This window comes from Rana temporaria, chromosome 1, assembly GCF_905171775.1.
Source record: "Rana temporaria chromosome 1, aRanTem1.1, whole genome shotgun sequence".
NCBI classification, from domain to species: domain Eukaryota; kingdom Metazoa; phylum Chordata; class Amphibia; order Anura; family Ranidae; genus Rana; species Rana temporaria.
Genome location: NC_053489.1, coordinates 130,702,571 through 130,717,660, shown reverse-complemented (window position 1 = coordinate 130,717,660; position 15,090 = coordinate 130,702,571). Strand labels below are relative to the sequence as shown.

Here is a 15,090-nt window from a genome sequence, read left to right as displayed (position 1 = left end):
GATGTCAGAGGAGATGTGTCCGCTGACACTCGATCCGCTAAAATCAGACTTATGGCGATACGTTTGCCATCAGTCTTAGCGGATCAGATGAGATCTGATGAAAATGGACATGCTGTCCGTTTTCGTCCAATCTCTCCATAGGAATCAGTGACTCTCTGACAGGCCCCCTCCCCGTTTAGTGAGCAGAGACAGACCGGTCATCCGCTGGCTTAGCGGAGATCAACGAAGCGATCTCCTGCTGAGCTGGGGAACTCCACTGAACGGATCCGCCTCGTATAGAAAGGGGACTTAAACAAGAAAAGGAAACTACTGCATTTAACACAGCTGTTTGTGCATAAATATATTAATGACACCTGACAAGTCCAGGAAACGTGTCAGATCACAAAAGCTCACTATTTTTGGATATGATGCACTGCATTGTCAAAATGTTTTTTATTGTTTTGTATTCAGATGTTATAATATTTTTATATATAATGATGCTTATGCAATTTATAAGCATGAATTAATAAAAAAAATATTTTTATGTAAAATGTTGTTCCTCAAAAGTCAAATTTTACCATATATATTTTTTGTATGATGCACATTTAACAGTCAACATAAATCCAAGGCAGGACACTATACAGTGGGGGGGGGGGGGGGAAGGGGTTTGGGGAGAGAGGTCAATGCGCTTAATAATAACCTCCTGCAACAGGAAATGCTGTTACTGGCAATATCCCCAGGTAAGAAACTTTCTTCATTCAAAAAATTATTTGCTTAGTAAAAAAAAAAAATGTATACAGTGAAGCATGATGCTAAACCTATTGAAACATATTTGGAGTTTAAATACACACAAAGCTGATTTCAGTTGGCAGCCAAAGAGCACTTTTCATAAATACAGTAAGCACCACTGTAAAAAAAGGGTAAAAGACATACAGTTATCTATCACAGCCAGATTTTAGCAGTTCTGCTTGAATGGTTTTGGCATTGCCTGGTTGGGTTACTACAAGTTGCACAATGCCCTATTAAAGGCCACAGCTGAGAGAGAGAGAGAGGAAAATACAGCAATATAGCAAATTTTCTTACCATTAGTGTTTACTGCATTTACCTTAAATAAATTCACTCTATATTGGTACTTTCTGACATACACGCTATTGGAGACTTACTGCATTTAACATTTTGCTAGTATGCTCAAGCACTGGCAAACTAATCAAAAAAATATAAATATTGCTTAATTTCCTCAATTATCAGTTGCAATTTAAATTAAATATTAAAAATATGGTAAACATGTAACTTGCCCTGGGCTTAAAAGGGAAATATATATATATAAAGCAGATAGCCATTAAATTCATATTGAATTTGATTCCAGAGATCAAATGTCAAGTACTGACTATATATTGATCCAGCTATATATTAAAACTAATATATACATTTGAAGACATTCTGAAAATGAGCAACAAAACAAAATACTTACAACTGTGTTCAGTATCTAAATCCTGACGTATTTACAAACCAGGGTCAGTCATTGATTAATCTAAAATTCATCAAACACAACATATTTAATCTAAAGGAATAGTCAAGAAAACAATTTTTTTTAGCTATAAGTGATTAAGTCCTTATAAATGTAAATCATTCACAAATTAAATAATTATCTCATTGTAATCCATAGTAATTCTAGGATATAAAGGTCTTCTTCCTTCAAGTTAGAAATGGCTAGAAATCAGATTCACACGAACCAGCCTTTCCAACCAAGTGGTGTATCTTCTGCTGCTTAGGATCAAGCGATTTAAATCGAGAAGTCATTCCCAGGTGCCACTAATGTAGACCAAGCCGTACACGTGTAGCACAGATGTCGTTTCTCAAAATCGTTTTCCTATATGCAACAAGACAGGTGCCAAACAAAGCAGACTTCTTATTCATGTATTATTCCTCGCAAAGACACGGTCACCTCTAAGTGTGAGATGCTGAAGTTGGTACTGCAAAACTTCAGTATCTGCTGACTCCTTGATGTTCATCTTATCTAGGTTGAGGTAGTCCAAAGACTTTGAATGCATTCTCTTACCCTTAAGAAGGCAAAGTGGCAAAGGGCCGTGTGCCGCCTTGTAAGACTCATAAGGAATAACTTTATTGCACTTATCGCCTGAACTTGGCATTCGTCTTCTCCTTCTCCCATTGATCGAAGGAATTTCATATGGCTGATAGTGTCGACCTTTAGCTTTGTATATCCGAGATGAGCGAGAGAGTCCAGAGTCATGTTGCTTGGCACGAAATGTTGGTAGAGTTTCCCCAGAATTCTCTTCTGTGGTTGCACATTTGTGAGCTAGTTTTATAAGCTCCTCTCCTGTTGTAAAGCCAACCAGGTAATTGGAATCCATGTGAAGTATCTGATAACCTGAAACAGTTCTACGAATTGGGGAACAAGGCGTGCTAGAGCAACGAGGTTTTTCAGATTCTACTTTTAATGGAGAATTTCGGTCTACTGTACTAGACAGGGGCACAGAAGAAATGTTAGTCCTGTTCTCTCCTTTAAGATCCATATCCATTTTGGAAGATCCCTGGATTCCTATAAAAGTCAAAAACAAAAATCATTTTTATTGTAAGGTTGGCAATACATATGTGAATTCTACTGAAGATATAAATCAGGAGTCTCAAACTGGCGGCCCTCCAGCTGTTGCAAAACGACCCATGAGGCATGTTACAAGCATGACTCCCACAAGCAGAGGCATGGTGGTACTTGTAGTTTCGCAACAGCTGGAGGGCTGCCAGTTTGAGACCCGGAATTTAAAGGAAGGTCAATAAAAAAAAAACGTAGCTGGACAACAAAAACTGGGTGACAAAAATGGATTGCGCCAATACACATAGGAAATATCAAATCACTGTGATGTTCAAGGTCAGTAGTAAAAACTTTTCCTGAAAAATATTCTTTTGATTCCGCTCTTTGTAACTCATATCGGCATGCACCGCTCATCAGTGGCTGTCAGTCTTCCAGAACCTACCCAATATGACATCTTCCACATCTGATTTTTAGCTAGTTCAGGATCTAATTTATGGGTTAGTAGTTTATCCCTTTTCTGCATTATCAGAAAATATGCCTCATATCCCTTGTGACCTACACTATATGGCACCAACTACTTGTTCTGATGCCAAGAGGGTTTGTAACTATATTCTCTTTATGAGTGACTTATTATATACCGTGCTGTACTGTAGTTGTCAAATAGTAAATTCCAAATGTACTTTTATGCACTTTTGGGCTGCGTCCCTGTCATTTTGGTGTATTATGTTGCATTATATTACTTCCCACGCATTCTGGGGTTAATTACTCGGTGCCTTTATCATTTGTATGATTGCCCCTTTCTTTAATAAAAAATATTTGAACAAGAAAAATATTATTTTGAACAAAGCAAATGAGGCAATCTAAAATGTATCTACTGCTGATCTGAAACACAAACCTCTTGCTATAAAATTGCTGCATAAACCAATTGCAAGATAAATTATTCATATTACTCAAAGCTGAACTCCAGGCACAAACATTTTTATAATATATGTTAACATCAGCAAACTATATAAATCCACTTTGTGTGCATTAAATGCCTTAAACCATAAGTGTAGCTAAAGTTACAAACAGAAAACATTACAAGGGACATAACTTAGTTAAGCCTAGTACACACAAAGGCCCGGATTCACAAAGCACATACGCCGACGTATCTGGATATACGCTGCGTAAGTGTAACTATGTGCCGTCGTATCTGTGCGCCGTGTCCACAGAACTAGATACACCTGAAAATAGGCTTCTTCCGACCGACGTAACTTTCCTACGCCGGCGTATCTTGGGCGCATATTTATGCTGGCCGCAAGTGGTACTCCCATTGATTTCCTATTCACCTATGCAAATGAGGGAGATACGCAGATTCAGGAACGTACTTGCGCCCAGCGCATAATATACGCGCTTTGCGTAAGTTGTACGTCCGGCGCAAAGTTATTCCCCATATAGGAGGCGCAAGTCATGCAAAAGGTATGGACCAGGGAACACAGCCGTCGTATTTTACGTTGTTTACATAGTACGTGAATAGGGCTAGGCGTAGGTTACGTTCACGTCGTAGGCAGTGATTTGACGTATCTTAGGCAGTTGTTTCAACGTGATTCTGAGCATGCGCACTGGGATGTGTCCACGGGACGGCGCATGCGCTGTACGTTATTCGTAACTTTATGACGCTCAGTCCTTCATTTACATGGGGTCACGCCTCATTAGCATGGCTCACGCCCACTTCCACCTACGCTGGCTTACGCTGAGGAAACCCAGCGTATCTTTAACAGCGACTGGGGGCGAGTGCTTTGTGAATATTGTCTTTCCCTCTGTGCGCTGAGTCGGCGTAGCGTATATTCGATACGCTACGCCGGCATAAATATGCGCCAATGTATGTGAATCCGGGCCAATGAGATTATTGGACGAATTTTCGACCCTTTTTTTCGCAAGCTAGTCTCCATATCGAATGCAAATAGGTTACTAAAGTACGAAAATATGGAAGTGCAGTAATGTATTAGTATTATATTATCGGGCGAAAACTGTACTGGTTGAATGAAAATTGTACAATTTGGTATCGTGCCGAGAACATTTCTTGTGTTTGTCCCTTTAGAAAATATCGGACAACAGCTTTGACCAACGATCAGGTTATCGTACGATTACGTCGAAAGCGGAATTTTTCGTCTGGTTTTCTCATCGTCTGTGTCCCTTGTGTTGATCCTTAGGGTGTGGTGGGGGTTAATACATTTAAGGGTCTGTCAGGAGCTCTGATCAAGAGAGCTTGACTATGCCTGCCCTTTCTTACCTTATCCTTCATAGAAAACTACAGCTTCTATAAGACCCCTTTCACACTGGGGCGCTTTTCAGGGCTACAAATAGTGACTGTAAAGCACCTCTCGAGCCACCACAGTGTGAAAACGCAAGTGCTTTTTTTCTTTTGGTGGTTTTTGACCACCACTGGGTTTTTTATTTTTTATTCTATAAATGAAAAAAGGGTGAGAAAAAACAAACACAAAAATACATTGATCTGTGCCAGATCGATGTTAACAGTACACAGAGCTCTATGTTTTTGTAAACCTAGAACTCTATGTGTGATTGGCCACAGCCGATCAGTTGACTTCAGCCAAAATCATTGGCTGAAATCGGCTGCCAAACTCCTGCTGTGTCCATCATAGCACGAGTTGGCAGGAGGTGTTCCCATGCGTGCCCAAAACACGAAAGCAAGCCGGCTACATACAGGTACATTGTCCAGCCATGCCATATTATGCTAACAGTTTTTTTTTTTTTTAACAGCAAATGAGTTTAATGCCATATGGCAGGGCTCAAAATTTCAAGTTCTGAGCTACTAGCCAGGCCTCAAGAGTTACTCGCCACCAATTGCCCCACCTAATTCATACACTGCCCTGCGCCTAATTGCACCCGTAAACACGCCCTCGTAGATTATCTCATGGAATGACAATGTTTTATGCAGAATCAAGTTACAAAATTAAATATTACCAACAACAACTTTAACAAAATGGGACAGGGCACTGGGGGCAGACCAGAGGGACAGGGCACTGGGGGCAGACCAGAGGGAAAGGGCACTGGGGGCAGACCAGAGGGAAAGGGCACTGGGGGAAGACCAGAGGGACAGGGCACTGGGGGAAGACCAGAGGGACAGGGCACTGGGGGAAGACCAGAGGGACAGGGCACTGGGGGCAGACCAGAGGGACAGGGCACTGGGGGCAGACCAGAGGGACAGGGCACTAGAACTGGGTCTCTCCCCCATTCTCTTGCTGTCTCCTCTGCAACTCCCATCCATCCTCTCTCTCTCTCCCATTCATCTCATCATCAGAACCCTGTGTGTGCGGCTCCACGCTTGCATGTCCCCACTTCCCCCTTTTATTCAGGCTGGCAGAGAGGAGAGGAGCTGCAGCACAGCGGGAGGAAGTACAATCCAGCGCTGAGATCCACACAACTGCACAGCCATTGACACCATAGCACAGCGCACACTTACAGCGCACAGCACACATTGAGACCAGTCTGTTCACAGTGCTCAGGCCGAACTGTTGGACAACTACATAGAGCACAAGGAGAAGAAAACTTCACAAACTAGAAGGCTGCCGCTCTCATGTCAGGGCAACTTTCAGTGAGCGCTGCACCGGAGTGGTCATTTTTGCAATCCTCCACCTCACTCATTACTTTCTGCTCTCCAGCTACATTGGTCGGGGCCCGGGGGAGGGGGGCAGGCTCAGAGAGGTCATACTGTTAGGTCCCATGGCTTAATGAGAATTGTAAGGCGAGCATCTGTGTACTGCTCTGCCTGTGCGCGGCTCACTAGACTACTTGTCCCGAGCATGCACCTTTCCTCTTCGGCCGCCAATCTCATCTGGACTCTAAGTGTAGGCACAGATTGGAAGGAGATTGGTCATGCAGCCCTGTCATCACTCGCCCCCAGCTTAAATCCACTAGCCAAATGCTAGTAGGCGAGTGGAAATTTTGAGGGCTGCCATATGGCACATGCATTAGATGAAGTGCATGGTGTCATCTCACACATGCACAGTATACCGTATTTTCCGGCGTATAAGACGACCCCCTAATTTTCCAGGAAAAATTTGGATTTTGGGATATACTGTATAAGACTACCCCCTTCTTACTGTCTTTCTGGAAGCTGAGGGGTAGCCAGAACCGCTGACAGAAACAGGCTTTTTCAAATGTCACTGTGCCATTACATTACATTCCTCACTGTGCCATTACATTACATGCCCAGACTGTGCCATTACATTCCTCACTGTGCCATTACATTACATGCCCAGACTGTGCCATTACATTACATGCCCAGACTGTGCCATTACATTCCTCACTGTGCCATTACATTACATGCCCAGACTGTGCCATTACATTACATTACTCACTGTGCCATTACATTACATGCCCAGACTGTGCCATTACATTACTCACTGTGCCATTACATTACTCACTGTGCCATTACATGCCCAGACTGTGCCACTGTGCCATTACATGCCCCCACATTGCCACTGTGCCATTACATGCCCCCACATTGCCATTGTGCCATTACATGCCCCCACATTGCCATTACATGCCCCCACATTGCCATCACTTGCCCCTCACATTGCCATTGTGCCATTACATGCCCCCACATTGCCATCACTTGCCCCCACTGTGCCTGAACTTGTTGCCCCCCCCCCAGTGCAATAACACTCACTTTTTTTCCCCAGCGCTGACAGTCCCCCATGCTGCGATCGCGATCGTGAATGATTTCAAAGCCGCGCCTTCACTGCAGAGTGTTCTGTGATAGGAGGAACAAAAATCTTCCCAGCAGCGCCTCTGTTATGTTTTCCGCCTATCACGGACGTCTTCTCATCTCGTCCGAGGATGAGAAGGCATCTGTGATAGGAGGAACAAAGAACAGAGGCGCTGCTGGGAAGATTTTTGTTCCTCCTATCACAGAACACTCTGCAGTGAAGGTGCGGCTTTGAAATCATTCACGATCGCGATCGCAGCATGGGAGACTGTCAGCGCTGGGGAAAAAAAGTGAGTACCGAGACCGTACCCGGCGTATAAGACGACCCCCGACTTTGGATGCATGTTTTTGCATCCAGAAAGTCGTCTTATACGCCGGAAAATACGGTAATACTGTTAGGTCTTGCAGCTTTGGTATGGAATCTTCCTGAAAGAACTAGTGCCGTTGCCTTTCCAGGGGGCATCTGTGGGGCCAGGGCTATAGTCAATGGTAAGTACAGTCAGTATAAGAGGATTTCACATCAGCATGCAATTATGCCTTCTGTAAGTTTTAATAGAAGGGAGAAAGGTCCACTTTAAGCCCCAGAAGATTTTACCCCCTTCCTGACCAGAGCACTGTTTACAATTTGGCACTGTGTTGCTTTAACTGACAATTGCGCGGTCATGCAATGCTGTACCCAAACAAAATTTGCGTCCTTTTTTCCCCCAAAAATAGAGCTTTCTTTTAGTGGTATTTGATCACCTCTGCAGTTTTTATTTTTTGAAAAGAAAGACAATGGGCCAGATTCTCAAAGGCGTTACGACGGCGCAACACCATTAGCGCCGTCGTAACACCTCATCTGGCCCCGGGTATCTATGCGACTGATTCTCAGAATCAGTTGCGCATAGGTACCCATTAGATCTGACAAGCGTAAGGCTGTCACGCTGTCAGATCTTAAAAGTAATTTTTTTTCCCACCGCTAGGTGTCGCATCGTCGCTTTTCCCCGTCGTCTATGCAAATGAGGTAAGTACGGCGATTACCGAACATACGCGAGGTCGACGCAGCGAATTAACGTCGTTTGCGTAGCGTACCCGACGCGTAAGGTTGCCCCTGCTAATTAGCAGGCGCAACCAATGTTAACTATGGCCGTCGTTCCCGCGTCGAATTGAATAAAAATTATGTCGTTTGCGTAAGACGTCCGTGAATGGCGCTGGACGCCATTTACGTATACATCTAGGCAAATGACGTCGGGGCGACGTCATTTAGCGCAATGCACGTCGGGTAATTTACCCGACGGAGCATGCGCAGTACGCTCGGCGCGGGTGCGCGCCTAATTTAAATGGTGCCCGCCCCATTTGAATTGGGCGGGCTTGCGCCAAGCAATCTAACGCTACACCGCCGCAAGTTTACAGGTAAGTGTTCTGAGAATCAGGATTTAAACCTGTAGACCTGCGGCGGTGAAACGTAGAGCTCATATATTACGCTGCCCAGGAGCAACGCTAATGTATGAGAATCTGGGCCAATATTTTTTTACTTTTTTGCTATAATAAATATCCCCAAAAATGTTTTTAAAAAAATAATTTCTTCATCAGTTTAGGCCGATCACGGCAGGCCCGCGAAGGCTGGTAATTTAGGCCACGGCTTTGCAGCCTTGTGAAGGCCCAAGCTTCCTTCTGTGACCTGGCGCCATCTGGTAGTGGCCGTTGGCATTACAAGTAAAACAGCAGTTCTAATGTGTGTTTTTTTACTGGTTTTCACTGCCATTTCCTTCCCTCTAATTAGAACCCCCAAACGTTATGTATATTTTTTTATTCTAACACCCTAGAGAATAAAATGGCAATCGTTGCAATACTTTCTATCACACCATATTTACGCAGCGGTTTTACAAGCGCACTTTTTTGGGGAAAAAATACACTTTTTTTAATAAAAAAATAAGACAACAGTAAAGTTATCCCAATTGTTTTTTATATTGTGAAAGATAATGTCACGCCGAGTAAATTGATACCCAACATGTCATGCTTAAAAATTGCATCCGCTCGTGGAATGCCGACAAACTTTTACCCTTTAAAATCTCCATAGGCGACGTTTAAAAAATTCTACAAGTTGCATGTTTTGAGTTACAAAGAAGGTCTAGAGCTAGAATTTTTGGTCTCGCTCTAACGCGGCGATACCTCACATACCGTTTACATATGCGGGCGCTACTCGCGTATGTGTTCGCTTCTGCGCTCGAGCTTGGCGGGACGGGGCACGTTTTCTGGCTACTAACTTTTTTAACGGGCTCCTAGATTCCAAGCAAATTTGTCAAACCCTGCACCCAACTAATATCTAGCAGAACCAATTGCCTTCAGAAGTCACATATATAAATAGAGTCCACCTGTGTGTAATTTAATCTCAATATAAATACAGCTGTTCTGTGAAGCCCTCCGAGGTTTGTTAGAGAACCTTAGTGAACAAACAGCATGATAAGGGTCAAGGAACACACCAGGCAGGTCAGGCATAAAGTTGTGGAGAAGTTTAAAGCAGGGTTAGGTAATAAAAAAAAATATCCCAAGCTTTGAACATCTCATGGAGCACTGTACAATCCATAATCTGAAAATGGAAAGAGTATGGCTTAACTGCAAACCTACCAAGACATGACCATCAGACTAAACTGACAGGCAGGGCAAGGAGAGCAATACTCAGAAAAGTAGCCAAGAGGCCCATGGTAACTCTGGAAAAAATACCTAGAAAAAAAAAAATTGTATCAAAGTAGCTGCCCCATTTTGAAAAAAGGAATAATTATGTCATAACATATTTGATTCAGAAAGCACTTGTGTAGCAGAATAATGTGGAGGTGGTAACCGTGGGTGCCGTTTCTATGGCTGCAACATGCCAAGTCCGTGCGATGGCAACACAAGATCCTGAGCAAATATTTACACACATGCTAACATCCTACTCTTTTTCTTAACTAAATGTAATGAAAAAAAAAAAAATTTCCTCAATTTATTTCAATAATATTGATGTATATACTTTTTAGATATATAGCGATTCCTTTGTTTCAGGTGGATTTGATAAAAAAAATAAAAAAAAAATATTATTATTATAAAGAAACTAAAAATGATAATAAAAATGACATATACAGTATCTCACAAAAGGCAGTACACCCCTCACACTGAAGAAATTACACTTTGCTACAATGTAATGTAGTGAGTGCACATCTTGTATAACAGTGTACAATTTGCTGTCCCCTCTAAATAACTCAACACAGCCATTAATGTCTAAATCAATGGCAACAAAAGTAAGTACACCCCTAAGTGAAAATGTCCAAATTGGGAAAAAGGGTCAATATTTTGTGTGGCCACCATTATTTGTCTGCACTGCCTTACCGCTCTTGGGCATGGAGTTCATCAGAGCTTCACAGGTTGCCACTGGAGTCCTCTTTCACTCCTCCATGACGGAGCTGGTGGATGTTAGAGACCTTGCGCTCCTCCACCTTCCGTTTGAGCATGCCCCACAGATGCTCAATAGGGTTTAGGTCTGAAGGTATGCTTGGCCAGTCCATCACCTTTACCCTCAGCTTCTTTAGCAAGGCAGTGGTCATCTTGGAGGCATTTTTGTACACTCACTACTTTACATTGTAACAAAGTGTAACTTCTTTAGTGTTGTCACATGAAAAAATATAATAAAATATTTACAAAAATGTGAGAGTGTACTCATTGTTGTGAGATACTGTATATACATACAGTATATCCATGTTAGATGGACTCAAGTGTCAACTGCTTGAAAATGTTAAAATAAGCATAAAGACTAATATATACGGAAAAGATAGAGTAACCATCTGTTTTAAAATGTAAAAACAAACCATGTGACACAACATGATGACAAGGTGACCAAATGCATGCGTATATGTAGGGAAAATATACCAGGTTCAAGAATGAACTATGCTTAAAACTGGATTATAAATCACAAACTAAGTGTGGAGTGGTCCCTGGTCACCTTTACCTTCCACCTGTCCTCGTCCCTCAAGGACTATCGATCCTTGCAAGCCTTGCTGCTCAATTTGCCCGCAAGGCCCGGACTGGGACAAAATATAGACTGAGCATCCAATGATAGCGTTCCCTTCCCCACTCCCCAGCCTGAGAGACCCCCGCAGCAGCCGGAGGGAAAAGAGGATGGAACCTAGAAAAGCTGCCCTGGGGTGAGGGGGCCAGAAAAGAGAACAGGGGGGACGGAGAGCACGGGAGTCAGGCTGAGAGCAGCAGAGGGGGGTGCACTGGCGGAAGTGGAGAGCCTGGCAGGGCAGAGAGCACAGGGGGGGGGGGGATTGAGAGCATAGGGGCCATAGAGTACTGGGGGAGGGGCAGAGAGCACAGGGGGAGCTGGATAGCACAGTGTGATGGAGAGCATGGGGGGAGCCAGGGAGCACAGGGGGGGCTGGAACTGGTTAGCATAGTGGGATGGAGAGCATGGGGGGAGCCAGGGAGAAAAGTGGGGGCTGGAAAGCACACGGGGAGAGCTAGAGAGCACTGTGGAAGTTGAAAGCACAGGGGCAGCCAGGGAGCATGGGGAGGGGCAGGGAGCACCGGGGGGAACTGGACAACACAGGGGGCACGCCTGTTTTGCGGCGTTTACATGCTGCGTTTAGTAGTTTTTCCGCGTTTGCGTTTATAAGCGTTTTTGTTTTAAAATAGCCAAAAATAAAAAATGCCTGTAAATAAAACGTGGCTGAGCGCGAGTTACCGCGTTTAGAAGTATTTGCTGCTTGAAATGCCTGTAGCGTGCAGAAGCCGAGTTATTGGCAGGTGAAAGTAAAGGAAACAAAAAGTTTAAAAAAGAAAAATGCAGCCACCACATGCAAGGATTGGTGAGCTGCATTATATTACATTCTTGTTTTTTGGGGTTAATACGGCTTTAAAGTCTTCCATTGCCAGTCAGCAGAGATTGCCCGCCTCTCCCCAAAATGCACCTATTCTATAGGGGTGTTGAAATTAATCGTAGCATTGATTAATCACGATTCCACCACCCATGATGCGGCATCGATGATACGACCTTGCATAATCGATTTTCTGATGATGTCACCTGCGCCGCTATACACAATGGCCCTGATTCAAGAAGCACTTGCGCCCGCGCAACCATAGTTGCGCGGCGCAAGTGCTTACTTGCTCCGGTGTAACGAGTGCTCCTGATTCAGGAACCTCGTTACACCGAATGCAGCCTAGGATGTGACAAACATAAGCCTCCTTATGCCTTCACATCCCAGGCTGCATTCTTGCGTTGGCCGCTAGGGGGCGCGGCCTTTGTGATCGGCGTGTAGTATGCAAATTGCATACTACCACCGATTCACAAAAGTTGCGCGGGCCCTGCGTACGCAAGGTACGGAGTTTCCGTACGGCGCCTTTAGCATAAGGTTGCTCCTGCTAATAGCAGGCGCAGCCAATGCTAAAGTATAGCTGCGCCTCCCGCTCGCGACGTTTAAATTTCACGTCGTTTACGTAAGTGAACCGTGAATGGCACTGGACGCCATTCACGTTCACTTACAAGCAAATGACGTCCTTGCGACGTCATTTGCCGCAATGCACGTCGGGAAAGCTTCCCGACGGAGCATGCGCTGTTCGCTCGGCGCGGGAGCGCGCCTAATTTAAATGATTCCCGCCCCCGGCGGGATCATTTACATTAGGCAGCCTTGCGCCCGGCTGCTTAGCATATTGCCCGCGCAATTTACGGAGCAACTGCTCCGTGAATCGCGGGCAAAGCGCAATATTTGCGTGGGCGCAGAGAAAAAAATTTGCTCTTTGCTCACGCAAATATTGCGCGATTCTACTTGAATCTGGGCCAATGCCTCCGAGTCTTATCTGAACCGAAAGCAGCCGAAGGAGCCGTGGGCGCTAGCCGTGCCTTTTTCCCCGCCCCCGCTGACGTCATCCCCAGCGTCGCCGTATTGAGCTTGGTGCTGTGAGACACGTAGAGTGTGTCTCACAACCCTGCATGAGTCATCCTCTTTCTATAGGGCTCTAATAACAGTTACAAGGAGCAAATGGTCTCGTCACTAATAGGTGGGGGCCGATAGGTGGTGTCACGTGCTGTGAACTCTTGGTGAGGGTGAAGATCGCAAAGGAAGATGGACGGGGCTCGCTGTGTTTGTTACATAGTTACATAGTTAGTCAGGTTGAAAAAAGACACAAGTCCATCCAGTTCAACCACAAAAAACAAAATAAAAAAACACAGTAAAATCCTATACACCCAACTCCATACCCACAGTTGATCCAGAGGAAGGCAAAAAACCCCAGCGGAGCATGATCCAATTTGCTACAGCAGGGGAAAAAAATTCCTTCCTGATCCCCCGAGAGGCAATCGGATTTACCCTGGATCAACTATACCTACAAATCTTAGTACTCAGTTATATTCTGTACATTTAGGAAAGAATCCAGACCTTTCTTAAAGCAATCTACTGAGCTGGCCAGAACCACCTCTGGAGGGAGTCTGTTCCACATTTTCACAGCTCTTACTGTGAAAAAACCTTTCCGTATTTGGAGGTGAAATCTCTTTTCCTCTAGACGTAAAGAGTGCCCCCTTGTCCTCAGTGATGACCGTAAAGTGAATAACTCAACACCAAGTTCACTGTATGGACCTCTTATATATTTGTACATGTTGATCATATCCCCCCTTATTCTCCTCTTCTCAAGAGTGAATAAATTTAGTTCCTCTAATCTTTCCTCATAGCTGAGCTCCTCCATGCCTCTTATCAGTTTGGTTGCTCTTCTCTGCACTTTCTCCAGTTCTCCTATATCCTTTTTGAGAACTGGTGCCCAAAACTGAACTGCATATTCCAGATGAGGTCTTACTAATGATTTGTACAGGGGCAAAATTATATCTCTGTCTCTGGAGTCCATACCTCTCTTAATACAAGAAAGGACTTTGCTCGCTTTGGAAACCGCAGCTTGGCATTGCATGCCATTATTGAGCTTATGATCAACTAAAACCCCCAGATCCTTCTCCACTACAGACCCCCCCAGTTGTACTCCCCCTAGTATGTATGATGCATGCATATTCTTAGCCCCCAAGTGCATAACTTTACATTTATCTACATTAAACCTCATCTGCCACTTAGTCGCCCAATCAGACAGAGCATTGAGGTCGGCTTGTAAATTGGAGACATCCTGTAAGGACGTTATTCCACTGCATAGCTTGGTGTCATCTGCAAAGACAGAAATGTTACTTTTGATCTCAGACCCAATATCATTTATAAATATATTGAAAAGTAAGGGTCCCAGCACTGAACCTTGGGGTACACCACTCATAACATTGGACCATTCAGAGTAAGAATCATTAACCACGACTCTCTGAATTCTGTCTTTCAGCCAGTTTTCTATCCATTTACAAACTGATATATCCAATCCTGTAGACCTTACCTTACACATGAGTCGTGTGTGCGGAACTGTATCGAACGCTTTTGCAAAATCCAAATATATCACGTCCACAGCCACGCCTCTGTCCAGGGTTTTACTTACCTCTTCATAAAAGGAAATCAGGTTTGTCTGACAACTTCTGTCTTTCATGAATCCATGTTGTCTGCTGCTTAAATAGTTTTTTTCCAGCAAGAACTCATCCATTTGGTCTTTTATTAAACGTTCCAGTATCTTCCCAACTATAGAAGTTAAACTAACAGGTCTATAGTTACTTGGTAAAGACTTTGTTCCCTTTTTAAATATGGGCACCACATTGGCCCTGCGCCAATCCAGTGGTACTATTCCTGTCTTTAATGAGTCCCTAAATATTAGATACAGTGGCTTTGAAATGACAGAGCTCAACTCACCTAGGATCCGTGGGTGGATGCCATCTGGTCCAGGTGCTTTATCCACCTTTATTCTGTCTAAATATTTCTGGACCATA

General features: G+C 44.0%; 1 protein-coding gene across 1 annotated transcript in view; it reads right to left on the bottom strand.

Annotated features, from left to right (window-relative positions):
* Nucleotides 1-244: 244 nt before the first annotated feature.
* MACIR (macrophage immunometabolism regulator) overlaps nt 245-15,090 on the bottom strand; it is a 39,054-nt gene continuing 24,208 nt past the window's right edge. The window contains exon 2 of the mRNA XM_040343014.1: nt 245-2,539. Within this exon, the coding sequence (XP_040198948.1) occupies nt 1,893-2,519 (627 nt within the window). The 5' untranslated portion in view covers nt 2,520-2,539 and the 3' untranslated portion in view covers nt 245-1,892. The remainder of the gene's footprint in view (nt 2,540-15,090) is intronic.